The following is a 27,892-nucleotide window of genomic DNA, read 5'->3' on the forward strand; positions in this document are numbered from 1 at the left end:
GGAGCCTGCTCCCGCACAAGCCCCGCCCCCTCCTCCACATTGGTCAAACCTCCGCTAAGCCCCGCCCCTCAATCCCCGCCCCGCGCGCTGTCACTCACACCCATCCCTCCCCTCCCATTGGCCGGCGGAGGCGGTGAGGGCGGGACTTCCTCCCGCTCCGCGCTTCCGCTTCCGGCCCAGCTCCTCCGTCGCTCTCCGGTAACTTCCGGCCGCCGCCGCCTCACCGGGCCCGGCCCAAACGGGACCGGCCCGGCCCGGGCTCCGCTCAGCGGCTCCGAGCCCCGCACGGCAGCACCGCAACCGCGCCGGAGCCGCGCGGTGGCCCCGGGGCCGCTCCGCTCGCGTTCCCTCACCGGGGCCCGTCCGCGGCCGCCGCCTCCCGCCGCCCGTCCCGGGCCATGGAGCTCGCCAAGGGCAAGGCGGGGGCGGCGGCGGCCGGGAAGCTGCTGGTGAGCTCGCTGCTGGACTCCAAGGATGAGCTGGAGGAGGTGAGGGGATACCGGGGATATTCCGGGAATAACGGGGGATATACCGGGGATATTCCGGGAATAACGGGGGATATACCGGGAATAACGGGGGATATACCGGGGATATTCCGGGAATAACGGGGGTACTGGGACCGGGCTGGGGGCGCGGGAACGCTGCCCGGGATCTGCGGATGCTCCTGCTCCGAAATGTCTCAAAATTCCCCCAAAAATTGCCCCAAAATTGCTCAAAATCCCCCAAATTTCCCCCAAATGCTCCCCCACGTTTTCCCCCACTTTCCCCCCATTTTTTCCTCGCTTTTCCTCAATTTTTCCCCATTTTCCTCCCAATTTCCCCCCGGTTTCTCCCCCCATTTTTTTCCCAATTTTCTCCTGTTTCCTCCCTATTTTTATCAAATTTTCCCCCTTTCCCCCCCTTTTTTTCCCCATTTCCCCCACTTTTCCCTCTGTTTTTCCCCCATTTTTCTCCCATTTCTCCCTCCCATTTTCCCCCATTTTTCCTCTGTTTCTCCCCCATTTTTCTCCATTTTCCCCTCCCGGTTTTCCCCATTTCTCCCCTCTGTTTTCCCTCAATTTCCCCCCTGTTTTTCTTCATTTTTCCTCCGTTTTTGCTCCATTTTTTTTCCCGGCTTTCCCCCCCTTTTTTTCCCCATTTCCCCCACTTTTCCCTCTGTTTTCCCCCCATTTTTTCCCTCCTGTTTTTCCTCTGCTTTTCCCCATTTCCCTCTCTCATTTTGCCCCCATTTTCCCCCATTTTTCCTCTGTTTTCCCCCATTTTTCTCCATTATCCCCTCCCGTTTTTCCCCATTCCTCCCCTCTGTTCTCCCTCCATTTTCCTTCATTTTCCTCCGTTTTTCCTCCAGTTTTTTTCCCGTTTTTCCCCGTTCCCCCCAGTTTTCACTCATTTTTCCCCCCATTTTTTTCCTCCTGTTTTTCCTCTGTTTTTCCCCATTTCCCTCTCTCATTTTCTCCCATCTTTCCCCCATTTTTCCCGTTTTTTTTCCCCATTTCTTTCCCATTCACCCCATGTTTTCCTCCATTTTTTTCCATTTCCCCCCATTTTCCCCCGTTTTTCTCTTTTTTTCTCCCATTTTCCCTCCCATTTCCCCCTCCCATTTTCCCCCATTTTTCCTCTGTTTTTACCCCCATTTCCCCCCATTTTTCTCCATTTCCCCCTCCCATTTTCCCTCTGTTTTCCCCCATTTTTCTCCATTTCCCCCTCCCATTTTCCCCCATTTTCCCTCTGTTTCTCCCCCCATTTTTCTCCATTATCCCCTCCCGTTTTTCCCCATTTCTCCCCTCTGTTCTCCCTCCATTTTCCTTCATTTTCCTCCGTTTTTGCTCCAGTTTTTTCCCCGTTTTTCCCCGTTCCCCCCGATTTTCACTCATTTTTCCCCAGTTTCACTCGTTTTCTCCTCCTTTTCCCCGTTTTTGCCCGTTTTCCCCGTTCCCAGCGCCTGGAGCGCTGCGTTGGCGTCGTCTCCTCCCTGACCAGCGGGCTCTCGGAGCGCGAGGCCAACGACGCCCTCAACGCCCACGTGAGTCTGGAATTGTGCTGGGAATTTACCCTGGAAAATGGGGATTTTATTATGGAAAAGTGGGGATTTGTCCTGGGAATTTATCCTGGAAAATGGGGATTTTATTATGGAAAAGTGGGGATTTGTCCTGGGAATTTACCCTGGAAAATGGGGATTTTATTATGGAAAAGTGGGGATTTGTCCTGGGAATTTGTCCTGGAAAATGGGGATTTTATTATGGAAAAGTGGGGATTTGTCCTGGGAATTTACCCTGGAAAATGGGGATTTTATTATGGAAAAGTGGGGATTTGTCCTGGGAATTTATCCTGGAAAATGGGAATTTTATCATGGGAAATGGGGATTTGTCCTGGGAATTTACCCTGGAAAATGGGGATTTTATTATGGAAAAGTGGGGATTTGTCCTGGGAATTTATCCTGGAAAATGGGAATTTTATTGTGGGAAATGGGGATTTGTCCTGGGAATTTACCCTGGAAAATGGGGATTTTATTATGGAAAAGTGGGGATTTGTCCTGGGAATTTATCCTGGAAAATGGGAATTTTATCATGGAAAAAATGGGGATTTGTCATGGAAAAATGGGAATTTTATCACGGGAAATGGGGATTTGTCCTGGGAATTTATCCTGGAAAAACGGGAATTTTATCGTGGGAAATGGGGATTTGTGCTGGGAATTTATCCTGGAAAAATGGGAATTTTATCATGGGAAATGGGAATTTTATCGTGGGAAATGGGGATTTGTCCTGGGAATTTATCCTGGAAAATGGGGATTTTATTATGGAAAAGTGGGGATTTGTCCTGGGAATTTATCCTGGAAAATGGGAATTTTATTGTGGGAAATGGGGATTTGTCCTGGGAATTTATCCTGGAAAATGGGAATTTTATCGTGGGAAATGGGGATTTGTGCTGGGAATTTATCCTGGAAAAACGGGAATTTTATCATGGGAAATGGGAATTTTATCGTGGGAAATGGGGATTTGTCCTGGGAATTTATCCTGGAAAATGGGAATTTTATCATGGAAAAAATGGGGATTTGTCATGGAAAAATGGGAATTTTATCGTGGGAAATGGGGATTTGTCCTGGGAATTTATCCTGGAAAATGGGGATTTTATTATGGAAAAGTGGGGATTTGTCCTGGGAATTTATCCTGGAAAAACGGGAATTTTATCATGGGAAATGGGAAATTTGTCGTGGGAAATGGGGATTTGTCCTGGGAATTTATCCTGGAAAATGGGGATTTTATCATGGGGATTGGGAGAAATGACAAAAATTGGGAATTTCCTCATGGAGTTGGGAATTTGTCCTGGGAGTGGGGAATTTCCTCATGGGAAATGGGAACTGGGGATTTTATCATGGAAAAATGGGAATTATTCATGGAGAAATGGGAATTTATTCATGGAAAAAATGGGGGTTTGTCATGGGAAATGGGGGTTGTCAGGGAAAATTGGGAATTTTATCATGGGAAATTGGGATTTGTCCTGGGAATTTATCCTGGAAAATGGGAATTTTATCATGGGAAATGGGGATTTGTCCTGGAAAACGGGAATTTCTGCTGGGCAATGGGAGAAATAAGGAAAATTGAAATTTCTTCATGGGAATTGGGAATTCCTGCTGAGAATCAGGGGTTCCATTCTGGAATTGGGAACTCCCTGCTGGAAACTGGGATTTGGGAACAGAAAATCAGGAACTGGGATTTGAGAATTGGGATTTGGGAATTCACCTGGAATTTTTGGAATATTTTGGGGAATTTTCCCCCTCCCAGATCTGCAAAGGGACCCCCCAGCACGAGGAGATTTGCCTGGGGCTCTTCACCCTGGTCCTCACAGAGCCAGCCCAGGCCCAGAAGGTGAGGGGAAAACTGGGAAAAATTGGGAATTTTTGGGAATTATTTGGGGGAAATTTGGGAATTTTCCTGGCTGGAATTCCCTGGAATATTCCAGAATCTCTGTGGGGTAAAAAGCAGGGAGTGAGGCTCCTTCCTAACCCAGGGATTGCTTGGGTTTGGGCTGGGACCCTTCCAGGACCCAAATCTGCACCAGGGACCCCAAAATTTGCCCCAGAAACCCCAAAATCTGCCCAAAATGCCCCAAAATCTGCCCCAGCCCCCCCTCAGTGTCCCCAGCTGGCTCCAGCTGCTCTTCCTCCTCCTCCTCCTCCTCCTCCCAGCTGTCCCTGCTCTCATTAGCAGCCTCATTAATCACTGTAGTGTTAATTAAACATGGCGGAAATTGAGGAATTCAGGGAGTTCACGATGAGTTTTCCATGGAATTTCCTGGATTTCCCCCAAAAATCCTTGGATTTTCCATCCATTCCTGGGCCGGTTTCTCCCAGAAAAAAAAAAAAAAAAATCCCTGAATTTCCCATAAATTTTGCATTTTTTCCCCATTTTTCCCCTCAGTGTTACCGGGACCTGGCCCTGGTCAGCAGGGATGGGATGAACATCGTCCTCAACAAGATCAACCACATCCTGATGGAGAAGTACCTGAAGCTGCAGGACACCTGCAGGACACAGGTCAGGGATCTTCACCTGGAATTCTCCTGCCACCCCTGGAGCTGTGGGTCCCACCTGGAATTTCCTGTCCCACCCAAAATCTCCTGGCCCACCTGGAATCTCCTGTCCCACCCAAAATCTCCTGGCCCACCTGGAGTCCCTGGTCCCACCTGGAATCTTGTGTCCTGCCTGGATTTCCCTGGAGTCTCCTGTCCCACCTGTTCCACCCAAAATTTCGTGTCCCCAGCTTGAATTTCCTGGCACCTCTTGTCCCACCCAACATCTCCTGTCCTACCTGAAATCTCCTGTCCCACCTGGAATTCTCCTGTCCCACCTGGAATTCTCCTGTCCATCCTGTCCCACTTAGAATCTCCTGTCCCACCCAAAATTTTGTGTCCCACCTGGAATTGCCTGGCACCTCCTGTCCCTCCTGTCCCACCTGGAATCTCCTGGCCCATCTGAATTTTTCTGTCCCGTCTGGAGCCTCCTGTTCCTCCTGTCCCACCCAAAATCTCATGTTCTACCTGGAATCTTCTGTCCCACCCAAAGTTTCGTGTCCCACCTGGACTCTCCTGTCCCACCCAGCATCTCCTCTTCCACCTGAAATCTTCTGTCCCACACAGAATTTCGTGTCCCACCTGGCACCTCCTGTCCCACCTGTCCCACCCAGCATCTCCTGGACTCTCCTGTCCCACCTGGGATGTTGTGCCCCACCCAGAATTTCCTGTCCCTACTTGCATCTCCTGTCCCACGTGGACTTTTCTGTCCCATCCAAAATCTCCTGTTCTACCTGGAGCCTCTACCTGTCCCAGCTGGAATGTCACGTCCCACCCAGCATCTCCTGTCCCAGCTGGAATGTCATGTCCCATCCAAAATCTCCTGTCCCAGCTGGAATGTCACGTCCCATCCAAAATCTCCTGTCCCAGCTGGAATGTCACGTCCCACCCAGCATCTCCTGTCCCTCCTGTCCCACCTGGCATCTCCTGTCCCACCCGTCCCACCCAAAATCTCCTGTCCCACCTTCAGTCTCCTGGAATCTTGTGTCCCACCTGGACTTTTCTGTCCCACCTGTCCCACTTGCAGGGGGGCAGGGAGGGCTTGGGGACCTCCCTGAGAGGTGGGATTGGGGTCCTGGGGTGGGATTGGGGAGTTTGGGGGTCCCTGGGGGTCTCTGACCCCCCCCCCCCCCCCAATTTCCATGTTCAGCTGCTGTGGCTGGGATTGGGGTCCTGGGGGGTTTGGGGCTCTCCCTGAGGGGTGGGATTGGGGTCCTGGGGTGGGATTGAGAGGTTTGGGGGCTCTGGGGGTCCCTGACCCCCCAGTTTCCCTGCCCAGCTGCTGTGGGTGGGTTTGGGGGTCCCGGGGGGTCCCTGAGCCCCCCATTTCCCTGCCCAGCTGCTGTGGGTGGGTTTGGGGGTCCCGGGGGGTCCCTGAGCCCCCCATTTCCCTGCCCAGCTGCTGTGGGTGGGTTTGGGGGTCCCGGGGGGTCCCTGAGCCCCCCATTTCCCTGCCCAGCTGCTGTGGGTGGGTTTGGGGGTCCCGGGGGTCCCTGAGCCCCCCATTTCCCTGCCCAGCTGCTGTGGGTGGGTTTGGGGGTCCCGGGGGTCCCTGAGCCCCCCATTTCCCTGCCCAGCTGCTGTGGCTGCTGCGGGAGCTGGTGAAGAGCGGCGTGCTGGGAGCGGATGGCGTGTGCATGACCTTCATGAAACAGATTGCAGGTGAGCTGGGAGTGCTGGGAATACTGGGAATACTGGGAATGGTGGGAATGGGAGCGGCTGGGAATCCTTGGGAATGTGGGCTGGGAGTGCTGGGAATGGTGGGAATGGGAGCTGGGAATACTGGGGACGGTGGGAATGCTCAGGATGGGAGCTGGGAATGGCTGGGAATCCCTCAGGATTCGAGCCAGGAATCTCTCAGGATCTGAGCTGGAAATCCCCCAAATCTGAGCTGGGAAATCCTGAGGATTTGAGCTGAGAATGCCTCAGGGTCTGGGCTGGGAATCCTCAGGATTTGAGCCAGGAATCTCCAGGATCTGAACTGGGAATCCTCAGGATCTGAGCTGGGAAATCCTGAGCTGGGAATCCTCAGGATCTGAGCTGGGAATTGCTGGGAATCCCCTGGATCTGAGCTGGGAAATCCTGAGCTGGGAATCCTCAGGATCTGAGCTGGGAATTGCTGGGAATCCCCTGGATCTGAGCTGGGAATTCTCAGGATCTGAGCAGGGAATGCCCCAGGATCTGAACCAGGAATCAGATCAGGATCAGCTGGGAATCCCTGATCGGGATCTGAGCCAGAAATCCCTCAGGATCTAAACTGGGAATCCCCAGGATCTGAGCTGGGAAATCCCTCAGGATCTGAGCTGAGAATCCCCAGGATCTGAGCTGGGAAATCCCTCAGGATCTGAGCTGGGAATTGCTGGGAATTCTCGGGATATGAGTCAGGAATTGCTGGGAATCCTCAGGTTTTGAGCTGGGAGTTCTTGGGATCATTCCTGGCCGGGAGCTCCCGGGACAAGCAGGGGATGGGAGGAGGAGGAGGAGGAGGAGCCGCTGGTTCCTCCACCATCCATCCATCATCCATCCATCATCCATCCATCCATCATCCACCCATCCCTGGGGATTCCCGGGATCCCCGCCCCGCTCCCGCCTTTCCGGAGCCTCTTCCGTGTTCCCGGGGCCGAACGGGAATTGTGTCCCTGGGAAATGAATGCCGGGAGGGAGGGAGGGAGAAATGGGAAAAGCACTAAAAAAGGAGCCTTGGAAAAGGTTCCTGGGAAAGGAATCCCTGGAAAATGCAGGCCTGGAAAGGCCCCAGTGTCCCCTGGGTCCCTCCTGCCCTGCAGGGCCCCTCTGGCTCTCACTGCCTGCCCTTCACTGCCACCCATTGTCTGGACCTGCTGGTTCTCCCTGGTTTTCCCTGATTTTTCCCTGCTTTTTCCCATGGTTTTCCCAGGTTCTCCCTGCTCTCCATGGGGAACCTCCCTGGGATCACAGGGATGGGAGCAGGCAGCTCCCAAATCCCCCAGCTCCCAAATCCCCCATTCCATATCCCAGCTCCCAAATCCCCCTGCTCCCAAATCCCCCTGCTCCCAAATCCCCCAGCTCCCAAATCCCCCTGCTCCTTCCCAGTTCCCAAATCCCAGTTCCCAAATCCCCCTGCTCCCAAATCCCACTACTCAATTCTAGCTCCCAAATCCCTCTGTTCCACATCCCAGCTCCCAAATCCCCCAGCTCCCAAATCCCCCAGCTCCCAAATCCCCCAGCTCCCAAATCCCCCAGCTCCCAAATCCCCCAGCTCCCAAATCCCTGTTCCATATCCCAGCTCCCAAATCCCCCAGCTCCCAAATCCCTGTTCCACATCCCAGCTCCCAAATCCCCCTGTTCCATCCCAAATCCCTGTTCCATATCTCAGCTCCCAAATCCCTCTGTTCCATATCCCAGCTCCCAAATCCCCTCTCCTCCTCCGCCCCAGTCATTTTTCCCTGCTGTTTTCCCAGGTGGGGACGTCACTGCCAAGAACATCTGGCTGGCAGAGAACGTTCTGGAAATCCTGACAGAGCAGAGGTAACCGCAGTGCCCTTCCCACCTTCCCAAAAAGCCCCTAAATCCCCTGGACACCCCTAAATCCCCTGGACACCCCTAAATCCCCCAAACACCCCCAGGGCTGAGGAGCAGCCATGGCTCTGGCCCAGCATCCCGGCAGTGTTCCCTTCCCCAATTTCCTGAGCTTTTCCTTTGGGAGCAGCAGCCTGGAGTTGATTGCCCCCAAAATTTCCTGTGTTTGGGCAGCTGGGAACTGCATCCCATTGTCCTGGAGGCAGGGAATTCCTGGATTCAGGATTGCCCAGGCTGGAGCAGCAGGGAATTCCCTGAATCCCAGCTTCTATCCAGCTGCTTTTGGCCTGGGGTTGTTTTTTCCTGGGATTGTTTTATCTGGGATTTCTTTTATCTGGGTTTTTTTTTTTTTCCTGGGATTGTTTTGTTTCTCCTGGGATTCAGAGGCAGCAGGAGCCACCTGGGACACCCCAGGGCTGGGGTGGATTTTCCAGTGTTTGTCAATTCTGCGTTCAATAGAGTCATTATGTAATATATCTATATTTAATTTATCAATGTATTTATCAATTAATACCTGTATAATTTAATATCTTTATAATTTATTGTCTTTATTTATTAATTAATGCACTTCCCAGTTACTAATTAACATCTTTAATGATGCCCTGGACAATGGTTCCAGATGACACCAACCCCATTCCCCCTTTCCCCCTCGCCCCATTCCCGCTGTTCCCTCCCCGTGCCCCAATCCCCCAGGATCCCCTATAACCCCCTCCCCTTTTGGGGCGGGTTTGGGGCTGATGTGGGTTTCTTGCAGGGAGTGGGTGCTGAAGAGCAGCCTGCTGGTGGCCATGGCCGTGTACACGTACCTGAGGCTGATCGTGGATCACCACGGCACGGCCGCGCTGCAGGCGCTGCGCCAGAAGGAGGTGGAGTTCTGTGTGTGCCTGCTGAGAGAAAGGGTGAGATTGGGATTGGGATTATATGGGATTGGGATTGGGGTTGGGGTTGGATTGGGATTGGAGTTCTGCGTGTGCCTGCTCAGGGAGAGGGTGAGATTGGGATTGGGATTGGAGTTCTGCGTGTGCCTGCTGAGAGAAAGGGTGAGATTGGGATTGGGATTATATGGGATTGGGATTGGCGTTGGGGTTGGATTGGGATTGGAGTTCTGTGTGTGCCTGCTCAGGGAGAGGGTGAGTTTGGGATTGGGATTGGGTTGGGATTGGAGTTCTGCGTGTGCCTGCTGAGAGAAAGGGTGAGATTGGGATTGGGATTATATGGGATTGGCGTTGAGTTGGGAATGGGATTGGGATTGGAGTTCTGCGTGTGCCTGCTCAGGGAGAGGGTGAGTTTGGGATTGGGATTGGAGTTCTGCGTGTGCCTGCTCAGGGAGAGGGTGAGTTTGGGATTGGGATTATATGGGATTGGGATTGGGGTTGAGTTTGGATTATGGGATTGGAGTTCTGTGTGTGCCTGCTGAGAGAAAGGATGAGATTGGGATTGGGATTATATGGGATTGGGATTGGGATTGGGATTGGGGTTGAGTTTGGATTGGGATTGGGATTGGAGTTCTGCGTGTGCCTGCTGAGAGAAAGGGTGAGATTGGGATTATGGGATTGGAGTTCTGTGTGTGCCTGCTCAGGGAGAGGGTGAGTGTTTATTTGGGATTGGGTTGAGATTGGAGTTCTGCGTGTGCCTGCTGAGAGAAAGGGTGAGATTGGGATTGGGATTATATGGGATTGGGATTGGGGTTGAGTTTGGATTATGGGATTGGAGTTCTGTGTGTGCCTGCTCAGGGAGAGGGTGAGTTTGGGATTGTGGGATTGGGGTTGGGATGGGATTGGATTGGATTGGGATTGGCGTTCAGTGTGTGCCTGCTTAGGAAGAGGGTGAGTGTTTATATGGGATTGTGGGATTGGGATTGGGTTGGGATGGCATTGGGATTGGAGTTCTGTGTGTGCCTGCTCGGGAGAGGGTGAGCGATTATATGGGGTTGTGGGATTATATGGGGTTGGGATGGCATTGGATTGGGATTGGATCGATTTCCTGGATCGTTCTATGGTATTTCATGGATTGTTTCATGGGATTTCCATGGATTGTTCCATGGGATTTTCGTGGGCTGTTCAATGGGATTTCCATGGATTCTTTCATGGGATGTTCATGGATTGTTTAATGGGGTTTTCCTGCATTATTTCATGGCATTCCCATGGATTATTCTATGGCATTTCCATGAATTATTCCACTGAATCCCCCTTTTCCCCCAGTTCATGAATTGTTCCATGGAATTTTCCTGGATTGTTTCATGGCATTTCCATGAATTAATTTCATTGAATTTCCCCCTTTTTTCCCAGCTAATGGATTGTTTCATGGCATTTTCCTGGATTATTTAATGGCGTTTTCCTGGATTATTTAATGGGATTTTCATGGATTACTTAATGGTATTTTCATGGATTATTCCATGGGATTTTCAAGGATTGTTTAATGTGATTTTCCTGTATTTTTCCGTGGTATTTTCCTGCATTATTCCATGGTGTTTCCATGGATTATCTCCATGGAATTCCCCCTTTTTCCCCAGTTCATGGACTGTTTCATGATCGGCCGGGACCTGGTGCGGCTGCTGCAGAACGTGGCTCGGATCCCCGAGTTTGAGCAGCTCTGGAAGGACATCCTGCACAACCCGCAGGTGCTCAGCCCCCAGTTCACAGGTACAGCCTGAACATCCCCTCTTTTCCATGGATTCCTCAATTCTGGGCTTTTCCAGGGATTTTCCAATGCGTTTTTTATTGACAGGGTGACAAAAGTGCCTTTTCTGTCCCTGTGCCCCAGGTGTGCTGCAGCTGCTGCAGTCCAGGACCTCCCGCAAGTTCCTGGCGTGTCGCCTCACGCCCGACATGGAGACCAAGCTGCTCTTCATGACCTCGAGGGTAAAAACCCCCTGGATCCCAAATTCCACCTGGGTTCCATCCTACATTCCTGATGGTTTCCCAAATTCCTGATGGATTCCTTCCCAAATTCCCCCTCGGCTCTCAAATTCCTGATGGATTCCCAAATTCCACCTGGATCTCAAATTCCTGATGGGTTCCCAAATTCCTGATGGATTCTGTCCTGAATTCCCTCTGGATTCCCTCCCAAATTCCTCATGGATTCATGCCCTAATTCCTGATGGGTTCCCTCCTAAACTCCCCCTGGATTCCCAAAGTCCTGGTGTGTTCTGTCCCAAATTCCCCCTGGGTTCTGTCCTGAATTCCTTCTAGGTCCCAAATTCCACCTGGATTCCCAAATTCCACCTGGATTCCCAAATTCCTGATGGGTTCTGTCCCAAATTCCACCTGGATTCCCAAATTCCTGATGGGTTCTGTCCCGAATTCCACCTGGATTCCCAAATTCCTGATGGGTTCTGTCCTGAATTCCCTCTGGATTCCCTCCTAAACTCCCCCTGGATTCCCAAATTTCTGGTGTGTTCTGTCCTGAATTCCCTCTGGATTCCCAAATTCCTGATGGGTTCTGTCCCAAATTCCCTCTGGGTTCCCAAATTCCTGATGGGTTCCCTCCTAAATCCCCCCTAGCTCAGGGTCCTGCTTGTCCCCACTGCCAGTCCTGTCCTGTGTCCCAATCCCTGTCCTGTGTCCCCATGTCCCATGCCTGTGCCCATGTCCCTGTCCCTGTCCCCGGGTGCTGTTTGGGCAGCAGAAGCACTACCAGGACTGGTTCCAGCGGCAGTACCTGTCCCCACCCCTGTCCCCATGTCCCTGTGCCTATCCCCATGTCCCATCCCTGTCCCATGTCCCCAGCTGTGTCCCCATGTCCCATACCTGTCCCCAGGTGTGTCCCCAGCCATGTCCTATGTCCCATCCCTGTCCATGTCTCCATGTCCCTGTGGCTGTCCCCATGTCCCATACCTGTCCCCATGTCCCCAGGTGTGTCCCCAGCTGTGTCCCCATGTCCCCAGGTGCTGTTTGGGCAGCAGAAGCGCTGCCAGGACTGGTTCCAGCGGCAGTACCTGTCCCCAGCCATGTCCCATGTCCCATCGCTGTCCATGTCCCTGTGGCTGTCCCCATGTCCCCATGTCCCATGCCTGTCCCCAGCTGTGTCCCCATGTCTCTGTCCCTGTCCCCAGGTGCGCTTTGGGCAGTAGAAGCGCTGCCAGGACTGCTTCCAGCGGCAGTACCTGTCCACCCCTGACAGCCAGTCCCTGTCCCCAGCTGTGTCCCCAGCCGTGTCCCCATGTCCTTGTGGCTGTCCCCAGCAGTGTCCCCATGTCCCCAGGTGCGCTTTGGGCAGCAGAAGCGCTACCAGGACTGGTTCCAGCGGCAGTACCTGTCCACCCCTGACAGCCAGTCCCTGCGCTGCGACCTGATCCGCTACATCTGCGGCGTGGTGCACCCGTCCAACGAGGTGCTGAGCTCGGACATCCTGCCCCGCTGGGCCATCATCGGCTGGCTGCTCACCACCTGCACGGTGAGAACCCCAAAAACGGGGTACAGGGGGCTGGTAGAACCCCAAAAATGGGTACAGGGTGGGAGAAACCCCAAAATGAGCTACAGGGCCATCATCAGCTGGCTGCTCACCACCTGCACGGTGAGAACCCCAAAAACGGGGTACAGGGGGCTGGGAGAACCCCAAAAATGGGTACAGGGGGTACAGGGCCATCATCGGCTGGCTGCTCACCACCTGCACGGTGAGAGCCCCAAAAACGGGGTACAGGGGGCTGGGAGAACCCCAAAAATGGGTACAGGGTGGGAGAAACCCCAAAATGAGCTACAGGGCCATCATCGGCTGGCTGCTCACCACCTGCACGGTGAGAACCCCAAAAACGGGGTACAGGGGGCTGGGAGAACCCCAAAAATGGGTACAGGGGGTACAGGGCCATCATCGGCTGGCTGTTCACCGCCTGCATGGTCAGAGCCCCAAAAATGAGGTACAGGGTGGGAGGAACCCCAAAATGGGCTGGGAGAGCCAAAAAATGGGGTACAGGGGGATGGGAGAAACCCAGAAATGGGGTATGGGGTGGGCTGGGAATGGGAACATCCCAAAACCAGGAGCAGGAACATCCCAAAAATGGTTCTTGGTGGGATCTCGGGGGGTTCTTGGAGAGATCTCAGAGGGTTCTTGGGGGCAGCTCAAGGAATCTTGTGGGGTTCTTGGGGGGATCTCAGGGAGGTTTTGGAGGGAATCTCAGGGGGTTCTTGGAGGGGTCTCAGGGGCTTCCTGGAGGGATCTCAGAGGGTTCTTGATGGGGTCTCAGGGGGTTCTTGGAGGGGTCTTAGGGGGTTCTTGGTGGGATCTCAGCATGGTGTTGATGGGATATTTGGGGTTTTTGGTCTCGTGCAGTCCAACGTCGCCGCCTCCAACGCCAAGCTGGCTCTGTTCTATGATTGGCTCTTCTTCAACCCCGAGAAGGACAGCATCATGAACATCGGTGCGTGGGGCCTGCCGGGGTGGGATCCAGGGCATCCAGCTTGGGATGGGATCCTGGGGTGGGATCCATGGGATCTGCCTTGGGTTGGGATCCTGGGGGTGGGATCCACCTTGAGATGGGATCCTGAATTGTTCCTGGGATGAGATCCATGAGATGTTCCTGCGGTTGGATCCATGGGATGTTCCTGGGATGGAATCCATGGGATTTTCTTGGGGTGGGATCCATGACATGTTCCTTGGATGGCACCCATGGGGATCCACCTTGGGATGGGATCCTGGGATGAGATCCATGAGATGTTCCTGGGGTGGGATCCTGGTCAGGGATCCATGGAGATCCACCTTGGGATGGGATCCTGGCAGTTCCTGGGATGGAATCCATGGAGGATCTGCCTTGGGATGGGATCCATGAGATGTTCCTGAGGATGGATCCATGAGGTGTTCTTGGGGATGGATCCATGGGATGAGATCCATGGGATGTTCCTGGGGTTGGATCCACCTTGGCATAGGATCCATGGGATGTTCCTGGGGTTTTGGGGTCCAGGAGCAGGGATTTGGGGTTTTTGGGGTCCAGGAGCAGGGATTTGAGGTTTTTTGGGGTCTCACCCCATTGTCTCCCCCAGAACCTGCCATCCTGGTCATGCACCACTCCATGAAACCCCACCCGGCCATCACGGCCACGCTGCTGGACTTCATGTGCAGGGTGAGGAATCCTTCTTCTCCAGAAATCCCCCCCAAAAAACCCCCCTCAAAAAATCCGTTAAAAAAAAATCCCAAAAAATTACAAAAAAAAAAAAAAATCATCCCCCCCAAAAATAAATTAAAAAAAAAATCTCCCAAAAAAATCCCCCCCCAAAAAAACCCCAAAAATCTCTCAGAAAAATCCCATCAACAACCCCCCCTCCCAAAAAATTTTTAAAAATCCCCAAAAAATTAAAAAAAATCCCCCCAAAAATATCCCTCAAAAAAATTTCCCCAAAAAATCCCCCCTCCAAAAAAACCAAAAAATCCCTAAAAAAATACAAAAAAAAAAAATCGCCCAAAAAATCCCTAAAAATAAAATCCCCCCTAAAAATCCCCCTAAAAAAATCCCCCCCCAAAAAAACCCTAAAAAATTAAAAGGAAAAATAATCCCCCCTCCAAAAAATCCCCATAAAAATCCCCAAAAAATTCCCCAAAATAATCACAAAAAAATCCCCAAAATCCCCAATAATTAACGTTCCTCTCTCCCTCCCTGTTTTTCCCAGATTATTCCCAACTTTTACCCCCCTCTGGAGGCGCACGTCCGCCAGGGCGTGTTCAACTCCCTCACGCACATCGTGGAGAAGCGAGTCCTGGCGTAAGAATTCCCAGATCGCCCAAATTTCCCTGAATTTCCCTGAATTTCCAGCTGCTCCCAACTGCCCTGGGCCTCTGCTGGAGCTCTGGGGTTAAAATTTGGGATCAGAAGGGTTGGAGTGGGGGTGATCCATGGGGGAAAAGGGATTGGGGAAGAGAAAATTTGGGATTTTTCAGCCCAATTTTCCAGCCCCTTTTCCCATTCCCGTGTTCAGGTGAGGAGATCCCAAAAAACCATGAGAGAAAAGAGGAATTTGGGATTTTTTAGGAATTCCAGCCTCTTTTCCCATTCCCATTTTCTGGTGGCACAGTTGAGGGGATCCCAAAAACCATGAGGGAAAAGGGACGGGGGAAAAGAGAAAATTTGGGATTTTTCAGCCCAATTTTCCAGCCCCTTTTCCCATTCCCATGTTCAGGTGAGGGGATCCCAAAAAACCATGAGGGAAAAGGGATGGGGGAAAAGAGGAATTTGGGATTTTTTAGGAATTCCAGCCTCTTTTCCCATTCCCATTTTCTGGTGGCACAGTTGAGGGGATCCCACAAACCATGAGGGAAAAGGGACGGGGGAAAAGAGAAAATTTGGGGTTTTTCAGCCCAATTTTCCAGCCCCTTTTCCCATTCCCATGTTCAGGTGAGGGAATCCCAAAAAACCATGAGGGAAAAGAGGAATTTGGGATTTTTTAGGAATTCCAGCCTCTTTTCCCATTCCCATTTTCTGGTGGCACAGTTGAGGGGATCCCAAAAACCATGAGGGAAAAGGGATGGGGGAAAAGAGAAAATTTGGGGTTTTTCAGCCCAATTTTCCATCCCCTTTTCCCATTCCCATGTTCAGGTGAGGGGATCCCAAAAAACCATGAGGGAAAAGAGGAATTTGGGATTTTTTAGGAATTCCAGCCTCTTTTCCCATTCCCATTTTCTGGTGGCACAGTTGAGGGGATCCCACAAACCATGAGGGAAAAGGGACTGGGGAAAAGAGAAAATTTGGGATTTTTCAGCCCAATTTTCCAGCCCCTTTTCCCATTCCCATGTTCAGGTGAGGGGATCCCAAAAAACCACGAGGGAAAAGAGGAATTTGGGATTTTTTAGGAATTCCAGCCTCTTTTCCCATTCCCATTTTCTGGTGGCACAGTTGAGGGGATCCCACAAACCATGAGGGAAAAGGGACTGGGGAAAAGAGAAAATTTGGGATTTTTCAGCCCAATTTTCCAGCCCCTTTTCCCATTCCCATGTTCTGGTGAGGGGATCCCAAAGATCATGAGGGAAAAGGGATGAGGGGAAAAGAGAAAATTGGGATTTTCCAGGAAAATTTCCCCATTTCCCATTGAGGGGATCCCAATGACCATGAGGGAAAAGAGAAAATTGGGATTTTCCAGGAATTCCATTCCCAGTGGGATCAGGCCCCATCCCAGCTCTGGCTGATCCCAAATTTCAGTGGAATTTTCCCAAATTTCAGTGGAATTTTCCCAATTTTCCCCCTCCCAGGCACCTGGCCCCGCTCTTTGACAACCCCAAACTGGACAAGGAGCTCCGGGCGATGCTGAGGGAGAAATTTCCAGAATTCTGCAGCTCCCCCTCGCCCCCCATGGAAGGTTGGGAATGAAATTGGGAATTTTGGGGGTTAAATTGGGATTTTGGGAATTAAATTGGGATTTTGGGAATTAAATTGGGAATTTGGGAGTTAAATTGGGATTTTGGGGATTTGAATTGGGGATTAAATTTGGGAATTAAATTGGAATTTGGGGGGATTAAATTGGGGTTTTGGGGATTAAATTGGGGAATTAAATTGGGATTTGGGGGCATTAAATGGGAATTTTGGGGGATTAAATGGGGATTTTGGGGAGTTAAATTGGGATTTTGGGGGATTAAATTGGGGAGTTAAATTGGGATTTTTTGGGAGTTAAATCGGGATTTTAGGGGATTAATTAAATTGGGATTTTTGGGGAATTAATAAATTGGGATTTTGGGGGATTAAATTGGGATTTTGGTGGATTAAATTGGGGAATTAAATTGGGGATTAAATTAGGGAATTAAATTGGGATTTTTGGGAATTAAATTCGGATTTTTAGGGATTAAATTGGGGATTAAATTGTGGAATTAGATTTGCATTTTGGGGATTAAATTAGGGAATTAAATTGGGATTTTGTGGAATTAAATTGGGATTTTTGGGGGATTAAATTGGGATTTTTAGGGATTGAATTGGGGTTTTTGGTACAGTGAAAATCGAGGAGCCCGTTGCCATGGAGATGGAGAATCACCTGGAGAAGGATGACGGTTGCTATGACAACGCCGAGGCCGCCTTCAGTGACGATGAGGAGGAGCTGAGCAGCAAAGGGGGTGAGGGAGGCCCTGGGGCTGCCCAGGGACACACACAGGGCACACACAGGCTCCAGAATTCCCTAAAAACCCAAAAACCAGGAGATGATCCCGGCGGAGATCCCAGATTTCCTCCGCAGGAGCTGATTCCCAAAAATCAGGACCTGATCCCCAAATCCCAGATGGTGATTTCCAAACATCAGGAGCTGATTCCCAAATTATTCCAAAAGTCAGGAGCAGATCCTACTGGAGATCCCAGGTTTCTCCTGCAGGAGTTGATTCCCAAATCCCAGCAGCTGATCCTGGTGGAGATTCCCAGATTCCCAAAACCCAGGAGCTCATTCCCAAAAATCAGGAGCTGATCCCACTGGGAAATCCCAGATTTCCTCTGCTGGGAGGCTGTGCAGGAGCTGATTCCCAAATCCCAGGAGCAGATTCCCACATCCATGGTTCTGGATCCGTGCCCACAACATTTGTTCCCTTTCCTGGGCTGTTCCCAGGAGCTCAGAGCATTTTTCCACCCAAATTCCCTCTGGAGCCATTCCCAGCCTCGCTGGTCAGGTCCCTGTGGAATTCCCACTGTTCCAGGGGGTTTGGGGCACAGGATGGGGCCTGGGAACCTCAGAACCCCATTCCCAAATTTTGTGTCCTTGGAGACACCTGGGGAACGTTGGAGCGTCAAATTTGGGAATCCCTATACCAAATTTTGCCCCCTTGGAGATTCCCAAAATCCCGGGACTTTGGGAATGTTGGAGGGTCAGATTTGGGAATGGGACTGAGCAGGGATCACAGTCCCGGACATTGCCAGCCCTGGCTCCAGGGGAGGAGGAGAATCCCAGGGAATTCCTGCTGGAATCCCAGGGAATTCCTGGTTTCAGGCAAGAAGAGGGAGTTCCGGTTCCATCCCATCAAGGAATCCATCGTGGAGGAGCCCGTGGACATCACCCCGTTCCTGGAGCAGCTGGACGAGTCCCTGAGGGACAAAGTGCTGCAGCTGCAGAAGGGCAGGTGGGGTCAATGCCATCCAATCCCAATCCCATATTTCCATTCCCATCCCATCCAGTCCCCTTCCCATTCCCAAACCCACTCCATTCCCAATCCCATTCCCATCGTATTTCCATTCAATTCCCAATCCCATTCCCAATCCCTTCCCAATCCCATTCCCATCGTATTTCCATTCAATTCCCAATCTCATTCCTATTCCCATCCCAATCCCATTCACTCTCCCACTCCAATTCCCAGTCCCATTTCCAATCCCATTCCCATCCCCACTCCCATCCCATTTCCATTCCCATTCCCAATCCCTTCCCATTCCCATCCCAATCTCCATCCCAATCCTATTCCCATCCCAATCCCATTCCCATTCCCAATCCCATTCCTATCCCATCCCAATCTCCATCCCAATCCTATTCCCATCCCACTCCCAATTCCATTCCCATTCCCATCCCCAATCCCATTCCCATCCCATTCCCATTCCTATTCCCATTCTCATTTCTGGATCCCCAGTACTCCCAGTGCCCCCAGTGTTCCCAGTGCTCCCAGTGAGGGGTTTGTTCTGTTCCTGTCCCTGCAGCGACACGGAGGCGCAGTGCGAGGTCATGCAGGAGATCGTGGATCAGGTCCTGGAGGTAACGGAGCCACGCTGGGATCTGGGATCCATTTGGGGTGGGATCTGAGATCCATTCTGGGGAGAATCCGGGATCTGTCCTGGGTGGGATCTGGAATTAATCCTAGGGGGGATCTGGGATCTGTCATGGGTGGGGTTTGGGATCCATCCCTGGCAGGATCTGGGATCCATCCCAGCTGGGATTTGGGATCCATCCTGGGCGAGATCTGGGATCCATCCTGGCCGTGATTTGGGATCCCTGGTGCTGGAACCCCTCCAGAGCAGCCTGGGATCCGTTCCTGTGCCCCCTCCCCGTGCCAGGCAGTCCCTGAGCTGTCCCTGTGCCCCCTCCCCATGCCAGGATCCGTTCCTGTGCCCCCTCGCTGTGCCAGGCAGTCCCTGAGCTGTCCCTGTGCCCTTTCCCCATGCCAGGATCCGTTCCTGTGCCCCCTCCCCGTGCCAGGATCCATTCCCCTGTGCCAGGATCCGTTCCTGTGCCCTTTCCCCGTGCCAGGGCCCATCCCTGACCTCCCTCCCTCCCTCCCAGGAGGATTTTGACTCGGAGCAGCTCTCGGTGCTCGCCTCGTGCCTGCAGGAGCTCTTCAAGGCCCATTTCCGTGGGGAGGTGCTGCCGGAGGAGATCACAGAGGAGTAAGGGCTGGGAAAACTCAGAGAGGGATCCAGGGCTGTTCCTGGGATCCCAACGGGGTCCAGGGCTGTTCCTGTGCCATTCCTGGGAAACCCAGAGGGATCCAGGGCTGTTCCTGTGCCATTCCTGAGAAATCCTGGGGGATGCAGGGCTGTTCCTGGGCTCCCAACGGGATCCAGGGCTGTTCCTTTGTCATTCCTGGAGAAACTCAGAGGGATCCAGGGCTGTTCTTGGGCTCCCAATGGGGTCCAGGGCTGTTCCCATTCCCAGGAAAATCCAGAGGGATCCAGGGCTGTTCCTGTGCCATTTCCTGGGAAAACCCAGAGGAATTCAGGGCTGTTCCTCTCCCATTTCCTGGAAAATCCAGAGGGACCCAGGGCTGTTCCCCAGGGCTGTTCCTGTCCCATTTCCTGGGAAAACCCAGAGGAATTCAGGGTTGTTCCCATTCCTGGGAAATCCTGGAGGGATCCAGGACTGCTCCTGTGACATTCCTGGGAAAACTGAGTGAGATCCAGGGCTGTTCCTATTTCTTGGAAAACCAAAGGAGATCCAGGACTGTTCCTGTCCCATTTCCTGGGAAATCCTGGGCCGTTCCCCAGGGCTGTTCCTTTGTCATTCCCGGGAGCTCAGAGTGTCCGTCTGTCTGTCCCCAGGTCCCTGGAGGAGTCCGTGGGGAAGCCCCTGTACCTGATATTCCGGTAGGTCCCTTTCAAACCCTCAGGAATTCCCGGCCTCCCATCCCATTCCTGGTGGGAAATCTGGGGATTTTGGGGTTTTTTGGGGGTTTTTGGTCCCGGTTATCCCGGTGACATTCCCGCTGTCCCCAAGGAACCTGTGCCAGATGCAGGAGGACAACAGCGGCTTCTCGCTGCTGCTGGACCTGCTGTCGGAGCTCTACCAGAAGCAGCCCAAGATCGGATATCACCTGCTCTACTACCTGAGGGCCAGGTGAGGCCACGCCCTGCGCTGGCTCCGCCCCCTCAGATGGGCCACGCCCTGCTCTGACTCCTCCCCCTCAGATGGGCCATGCCCTGCTCTGACTCCTCCCCCTCAGATGGGCCACGCCCTGCTCTGACTCCTCCCCCTCAGATGGGCCACGCCCTGCTCTGACTCCTCCCCCTCAGATGGGCCACGCCCTGCTCTGACTCCTCCCTCTCTCCTGTGACTCCTCCCCTTCATCTGGGCCACGCCCTCTTACCTGTGCCCCTCCCCTGCCCGTGCCTGTCCCCGGTGATGGCATGGGCCAGGTGTGTGCCAGCTGTGTCCCAGCAGTGCCAGGTGTGTGCCAGGTGTGCCATGTGTGTCCCAGCTATGTCAGGTGTGTGTCAGTTGTGTCACCTGTGTGCCAGCAGTACCAGGTGTGTGCCAGGTGTGCCAGGTGCTCTCTGTCCCCAGCAAGGCGGCGCTGGGCAGGATGGCGCTCTGTGAGTGTGTGAGCTGTGTCAGGTGTGTGCCAGGTGCCCAGGTGCCAGGTGTGCCAGGTGCTCTCTGTCCCCAGCAAGGCGGCGCTGGGCAGGATGGCGCTCTACGAGTCCTTTGCCCAGGCCACGCAGCTGGGCGAGCTGCACACGTGCCTCATGATGGACATGAAGGCGTGCCAGGAGGACGACGTGCGCCTGCTCTGCTTCCTCACACCCTCCATCTACACCGAGGTGAGCCCTCACCTGCCCAGGTGTGCCCTGAGTGCCAGGGATCCCCAAAATCCCATTCCTGGTGTGCCCAAAATCCCATTCCTGGTGTTCCCCGAGTCCTGTTCCTGTTGTGCCCAAAATCCCATCCCAGGTGTGCCCCAGGTCCCATCCCAGATGTGCTGCAGCAGAGAATCCCAAAAATTCTCTCCAAATTCAGAGAATCCCTAAAATTCTCTCTAAATTCAGGAACCCGCAGCCCTGGAATGTGCAGTTGGATCCCTGCCCTTCCTTGGGATCCATCCCAGAGCAGGATCCCGTTGTTCCCTGTGCTGATCCCAAATCCAGGATCCATCCCACATCCCGTCCCTCTCCCTGGCACCGCTGTTCCCGCCTTTGGCTCCTGCCCTGATTGATTTTGTGTTTCCTGCGGGAGCAGAGCCAGGAAAAGGGAAAAAAAAACGGGAATTCCGGGAATTCCAAAGCCCTGGCTCACGGCTGCCCCCCGATGGAAACTTTTGGGATTTTGGGATGGCTCTCCCTGCCGGGATTTGGGATTTTGTGCATTCCCAGTTTGGGTTTTGTGCATTCCCAGTGTGGATTTTGTGGACTCCCAGTTTGGGGTTTTGTGCATTCCCAGTTTGATTTTGTGCATTCCCAGTTTGGATTTTTTCATTCCCAGTTTGGATTTTTTTCATTCCCAGTTTGGATTTTTTTCATTCCCAGTTTGATTTTGTTCATTCCCAGTTTCCAGATGAGACCCTGAGGAGCGGGGAGCTGCTGAACATGATCGTGGCTGTCATCGACTCCTTCCAGGTGAGGGGGATCCTTCCTTCCCTTTTCTGGGGAATTTAACCCCAAAATGAGCCATCCATGGCCCCAGACCTGGGGAATTTAACTCCAACATGAGCCATCCATGACCCCAAACCTGGGGAATTTAAGCCCAAAATGAGCCATCCATGGCCCCAATCCTGGGGAATTTAACTCCAAAATGAGCCATCCATGACCCCAATCCTGGGGAATTTAACTCCAAAATGAGCCATCCATGACCCCAATCCTGGGGAATTTAACCCCAAAATGAGCCATCCATGGCCCCAATCCTGGGGAATTTAACCCCAAAATGAGCCATCCATGGCCCCAATCCTGGGGAATTTAAGCCCAAAATGAGCCATCCATGGCCCCAATCCTGGGGAATTTAACTCCAAAATGAGCCATCCATGACCCCAAACCTGGGGAATTTAACCCCAAAATGAGCCATCCATGGCCCCAAACCTGGGGAATTTAACTCCAAAATGAGCCATCCATGACCCCAATCCTGGGGAATTTAACTCCAAAATGAGCCATCCATGCCCTCAGTCCTTGGTGTAAGGAGCCCCTAAATCCCCTGGTCCAAAGGTCGATCCCAAGGGATCTCCTGCAGAGCCATTTCCTGGGCAATCAGCGCTAATTACCTAATTACCCCTAATGGGCCCCTTGTGGTTCTGCCTGGCCTGGAATTTGCTGGGAGAACCCAAAAATTCCCGGGGGCACCTCTGGAATGTCACCCCCTGACCCCATTCCCTGTCCCACCCCAGGGGTGGTGCTGGCTCTGTTCCCATTGGATCCCATTTGGGGAGGGTCCTCAGAGCCCCCTGACCCCATTCCCTGTCCCACCCCAGCTCCAGGAGCTCGTGTGCCACGTGATGATGGGAAACCTCGTCATGTTCCGCAAGGATTCCGTGCTGAACATCCTCAGTGAGTGGGATGGGAATGGGAATGGGGTTGGGAGCAGCAGGGATTGGGAATTGGAGTGGGAATGGGAATGGGAAATGGGAATGGGGATGGGAACAGGATTGGGAATGGGAATGCGAAAGGGAGTGGGATTGGGAATTGGAGTGGGAGTGGGAAATGGGAGAGGGAATGAAATTGGGATTGGGAATGGGGAATGGGATTGGGAGCAACAGGGATTGGGAATTGGAGTGGGAGTGGGAATGGGAAATGGGGATGGGAATGGGGATGGGAATGGGAAATGGGATTGGGAATGGGAACAGGATTGGGAATGGGAGAGGGAATGGGAATGCGAAAGGGAGCGGGATTGGGAATTGGAGTGGGAGTGGGAAATGGGAGAGGGAATGAAATTGGCATTGGGAATGGGATTGGGAATGGGAGAGGGAGAGGAAATGGGAATGGGGATTGGGAAATGGGAGTGGGAATGGGATTGGTATTGGGAATGGGAAAGGGAGTGGGAATGGGATTAGGAATTGGGATGGGAATGGGAACAGAAATGGGATTGGGAATGGGAGAGGGAATAGGAGTGGGAATGAGAAAGGGAATGGGAATGAGGATGGAAATAGGAATGAACAGGTCCTGGGCAGCCCCCAAGCCCTGCCCCAAATCCAGGCCTGGCCCTTTCCAGAGGGAGATCCCTGCCCGGGGCTGCATTCCCAGCTGGCATTACAGGGTCACTGCCCTGGGCAGATTTGCGATTGATCCCTGTGCCCCCAGGGGTGCCAGGCAGGGCAAAATCCCAAAATCAGCTCCACAGCCACTCTGTGGGGTCCCTCGGTGTTTCCAGGGCAAATCCAGCTTTGGGGATAAGCCTGTTAATTAATTAGGGAGCCTCGTTAGCCCTGCCCCCACAGCCCCTTCCTGGGACAGGGCTCTGTCCCCATTGCCAGGGCCTGGAGGGGTGGGGGGACCCCGGGCAGGTTTGGGGGTCCCCAGAGCTGGGGAAGGGGCTGGCGCAGATCCCTGTTAACCCCATTGTGCCATTGTCCCTGTTATCCATTCCCATTATCCCCATTGTCCCGCTGTCCCCATTATCCCATTGTCCCTGTTATCCATCCCCATTATTCCTGTTAACCCCATTGTCCCCATTATCCATCCCCATTATCCCATTGTCCCCATTTTCCATCCCTGTTATCCCCATTATCCCATTGTCCCCATTATCCCATTGTCCCCATTATCCATCCCCATTATTCCTGTGAACTCCATTTTATTGGGGTTTATTGTCCCTGTTACCCCATTGTCCCATTGTCCCCATTCTCCTTGTTATCCATCCCTGTCCCTCTGTCCCCTCCATCCCCGCTGTCCCTCTGTCCCCTCTGCCCCCTGTCCCCCCTGTCCCTCTGTCCCCTCCATCCTCCCTGTCCCCTTTGTCCCCCTGTACCCCTGTCCCTCTGTCCTCTCCGTCCCTCTGTCCCTTCTGTGCCTCTGTGCCTCTGTCCCTGCTGTCCCCCTGTCCCTCTGTCCCTGTTGTCCCCCCTGTCCGTCTGTCCCGTGCGCAGTTCAGAGCCTGGACTGGGAGACCTTTGAGCAGTACTGCACCTGGCAGCTGTTCCTGGCCCACAACATCCCCCTGGAGACCATCATCCCCATCCTGCAGCACCTCAAGTACAAGGGTGAGCTGGGGACAGCTTGGGGACATTTTTTGGGGACATTCCCATGGGTCATTCCCAGGGACATTCTGGGGACATTCCCAGGGGTCATTCCCATGGGGGGACATTTCTGGGGACACATTTTGGGGGACATTCCTGGGGACATTTTTTGGGGACATTCCTGGGGATGTATTTTTGGGGACATTGCTGGGGACATTCCTATGGGGGGACATTTCTGGGGACACATTTTTGGGGACATTTCTGGGGATGTATTTTTGGGGACATTCCTGGGGATGTGTTTTTGGGGACATTGCTGGGGACATTCCCATGGGGGACATTGCCACCCTCCTTCCCCTTTCAGAGCACCCCGAGGCCCTGTCCTGCCTCCTGCTGCAGCTGCGCAGGGAAAAGTGAGTCTGGGGGGGACACTGAGGGGATCTGGGGACAATGAGAGGTTCCAGGGGACACTGAGGGGATCTGGGGACAATGAGAGGTTCCAGGGGACACTGAGGGGATCTGGGGGGGGGGGGGGGCAGTGAGAGGATTTGGGGAACACTGAAGGATTTGGGGACACCAAGGGACAGACACTGAGGGGATTTGGGGACATCAAGGGGCCACAGGGGACACTAAAGGGATTTGGGGACACTGAAGGGATTTGGGTGACACTGAGGGGATTTGGGGACACTGAGAGAATTTGGGAGGGCACTGAGGGGATTGGGGGACACAAGGGGGACATGGAGGGGATTTGGGGGACACTGAGAGGTTCCAGGGGACACTGAGGGGATTTGGGGACACTAAAGGGGGAACACTGAGGGGATCTGGGGACATTTAGAAGTTCCAGGGGACACCAAGGGGATTTGGGGACACTGAGGGGTTCCAAGGGACACTGAGGGGATTTGGGGGGCACTAAAGGGATTTGGGGAACCTGGGGGGGTGTCTCCTGAGGGTCTGGGGTGTCTCCTGGGACTCTGGGGGTTCTCCTGGTGGTCCGGGTGTGTCCCCCACCCTTGCCCGCCCCGTTTGTGCAGGCCCAGTGAGGAGATGGTGAAGATGGTGCTGAGCCGGCCGTGCCACCCCGAGGACCAGTTCACCACCAGCATCCTGCGGCACTGGGGGCTGCGGCACGACGACCTCCTGGGCGAGCACATCAAGGCCCTGCTGATCAAAAACAACAGCCTGCCCCGCAAACGGCAGAGGTCTGGCACTTCTGACCCTGGAAATTCCCTTCCCAAAGAATTGGGGTGCTGTTTGTCCCCTGCCCCGCAAACGACAGAGGTCTGGCGCTTCTGACCCTGGAAATTCCCTTCCCAAAGAATTGGGGTGCTGTTTGTCCCCTGCCCCGCAAACAGCAGAGGTCTTGGGGGTCCTGGGACTGGGAGTCCCTTCCTGAAGAATTGGGGGGGGGGGTGTTGTCCCCTGTACCCCATTCCCACAGAATTCCCACCCTAAAGAATTGGTTTTTCTTCCCCGCCCCAAAAAAGACAGAGGTCTGGGGGTTCTGGCCCTAGGAATTCCCTCCCTGAAGAACTGGGGTGGTTTATCTCACCTGTACCCCATTCCCTCCCTAAGGAATTGGGGTGTTTTTTTCTCCTCTCTACCCTATTCCCACAGAATTCTCTCCCTAAAGAATTGGGGTGGTTTTTATCACCTTTACCACATTCCCACCCTGAGGATTCAGGTTTTTTTTTTCTCCCCTGCCCCAGAAACGCCAGAGGTCTGGGTGTTCTGGGGGTCCTGGAAGTGGGAATTCCCTTCCTGAGGAGTTGGGGGTTTTATCACCTGTACTCCATTCCCACAGAATTCCCACCCTAAGGAATTTCAGGTTTTCTCCCCTGCCTCAAAAGTGCCAGAGGTCTGGAATCTGTCCCTGGGGGTCTCCTCCCCATTTTTGGCCTCTCCTCCCCATTTGTAATTTCTCGCCCCATTTTTTGGCGTCTCCTCCCCATTTTTAGTTTCTCACCCCCATTTTTTAGTTTCCCACCCCATTATTTAATTTCTCACGCCATTTTCTGCCCTCCTCTCCCGCAGCCTCCGCAGCTCCAGCAGCAAACTGGCCCAGCTCACCCTGGAGCAGATCCTGGAGCACCTGGACAACCTCAGGCTCAACCTCACCAACACCAAGCACAACTGTGGGTCCCTCCCCACACCCTGAGCTGTTCCATTTGGGTCTGGGGTCTCTCCCTGCCCTGACCCCTCCCCATTTCCCCCCCCAGTTTTCAGCCAGACCCCGATCCTGCAGGCGCTGCAGCACGTCCAGGCCAGCTGCGACGAAGCTCACAAAATGAAGTGAGACCCCTCCCCACACATTTCCCTCCCCTCCTAAAGACCGCAGACCCCACCCTGAGCCCCTCTGGTGCCCCCCCAGGTTCTCGGATCTCTTCTCCCTGGCTGAGGAATACGAGGATTCCTCCAGCAAACCCCCCAAGAGCCGCCGCAAGGCCACGGCCCTGGCCAGCCCCCGCAGCCGCAAAAACGCGGCACAGCCCCAAAACAACGAGGAGGAGTCCGGCTCCAGCAGCGCCTCGGTGAGACCCCCGCCCTCCCCGAGACCCCCTGAGACCCTCAAGGGGTCCCCAAATCCCGTGTGACCCCCCCCCCACCATGTCCCTGCAGGAGGAGGAGGACACCAAACCCAAACCGGCCAAGAGGAAAAGGAAAGGTTCCTCTGCTGTGGGGTCTGACAGTGACTGAGGGGTGGGACCCCCCCGGGACCCCTCCCCACCACAGGGACCCCCCCCAGGACCCCCCTTTCCATGGGGAACCCCCCAGGACCCCCCAAACCAGTGCCAGCAAATCCCCAAGCTTGGGGTCCCCATCATTCCCTTCACCCCCTTTTCACTATATGGGGAGGGGTCTCTGCCCCCCACCCCAGGACCCCCCTATGTGGGTGGGGGTCCCCCCAAGGGGACAAAGGGGGGAAGCCCCAGCCCCATTTTCCTCCAGAACTGTAAATAAAGGGTGGAACCGAGTGGCTGCTCCAGGATGATTTGGGGAGGGGGAGCTGGGGGGGGTCCTAGGGGTGGGGAGGGGCAGGAGAATTTGGGGAGGGGTCCTGCCCCCCCCATGAGCGTTTTTAAGTGTTTTTAAGAAAAGCAGCAATAAAAACTTTCCTGTTTTGTATTGAATGGACCCAATTTGTGACATGGGGGGGTGGTGACAGCCCTGGGATGGTGACAGTGCCAACCCCATGGTGGTACAGCCAACCCCCATGGTGGCACTGCCAAACCCCCTCCATGGTGACACTGCCAACACCCCCCCCCCTGTGATGGTGACAGTGCCAACCCCCCCCGGGTGGCACTGCCACCTTCCCCTTGGTGGCACTGCCAGCCCCAGGATGGTGACACTGCCAGCACCCCCATGGTGACACTGCCAACACCCCCATGGTGACACTGCCATCTCCCCACCCCGAGATGGTGGCACTGCCAACCCCCCCAGGACAGGGGGAATCTGGGACACAGAGGGAGCGGGGAGGCCCCGGAAGGGGAGAGGGGAGGGGACAATGGGGGGGGTGACAATGGGGAAAGG

General features: G+C 53.7%; 1 protein-coding gene across 1 annotated transcript; it reads left to right on the forward strand.

The window, feature by feature from the left end:
- Nucleotides 1-199: 199 nt before the first annotated feature.
- Nucleotides 200-27,492, forward strand: INTS3 (integrator complex subunit 3). The gene is made up of 30 exons (XM_059490273.1): nt 200-488; nt 1,940-2,023; nt 3,783-3,866; nt 4,419-4,532; nt 6,145-6,229; nt 8,008-8,074; nt 8,880-9,024; nt 10,638-10,767; nt 10,889-10,986; nt 12,329-12,520; nt 13,394-13,481; nt 14,101-14,180; nt 14,725-14,816; nt 16,298-16,404; nt 17,030-17,149; nt 18,007-18,136; nt 18,702-18,756; nt 19,282-19,385; nt 20,037-20,081; nt 20,212-20,331; nt 20,882-21,035; nt 21,759-21,827; nt 22,670-22,745; nt 24,278-24,391; nt 24,729-24,777; nt 25,396-25,563; nt 26,396-26,496; nt 26,581-26,653; nt 26,733-26,892; nt 26,981-27,492. Exons 1-30 carry the CDS (start codon nt 399-401, stop codon nt 27,056-27,058), a joined length of 3,072 nt encoding a protein of 1,023 aa, XP_059346256.1. The 5' UTR covers nt 200-398; the 3' UTR covers nt 27,059-27,492.
- The last annotated feature ends 400 nt before the right edge of the window (nt 27,493-27,892 follow it).

Source organism: Ammospiza nelsoni, chromosome 28 (genome assembly GCF_027579445.1).
Source record: "Ammospiza nelsoni isolate bAmmNel1 chromosome 28, bAmmNel1.pri, whole genome shotgun sequence".
Classification (NCBI taxonomy): domain Eukaryota; kingdom Metazoa; phylum Chordata; class Aves; order Passeriformes; family Passerellidae; genus Ammospiza; species Ammospiza nelsoni.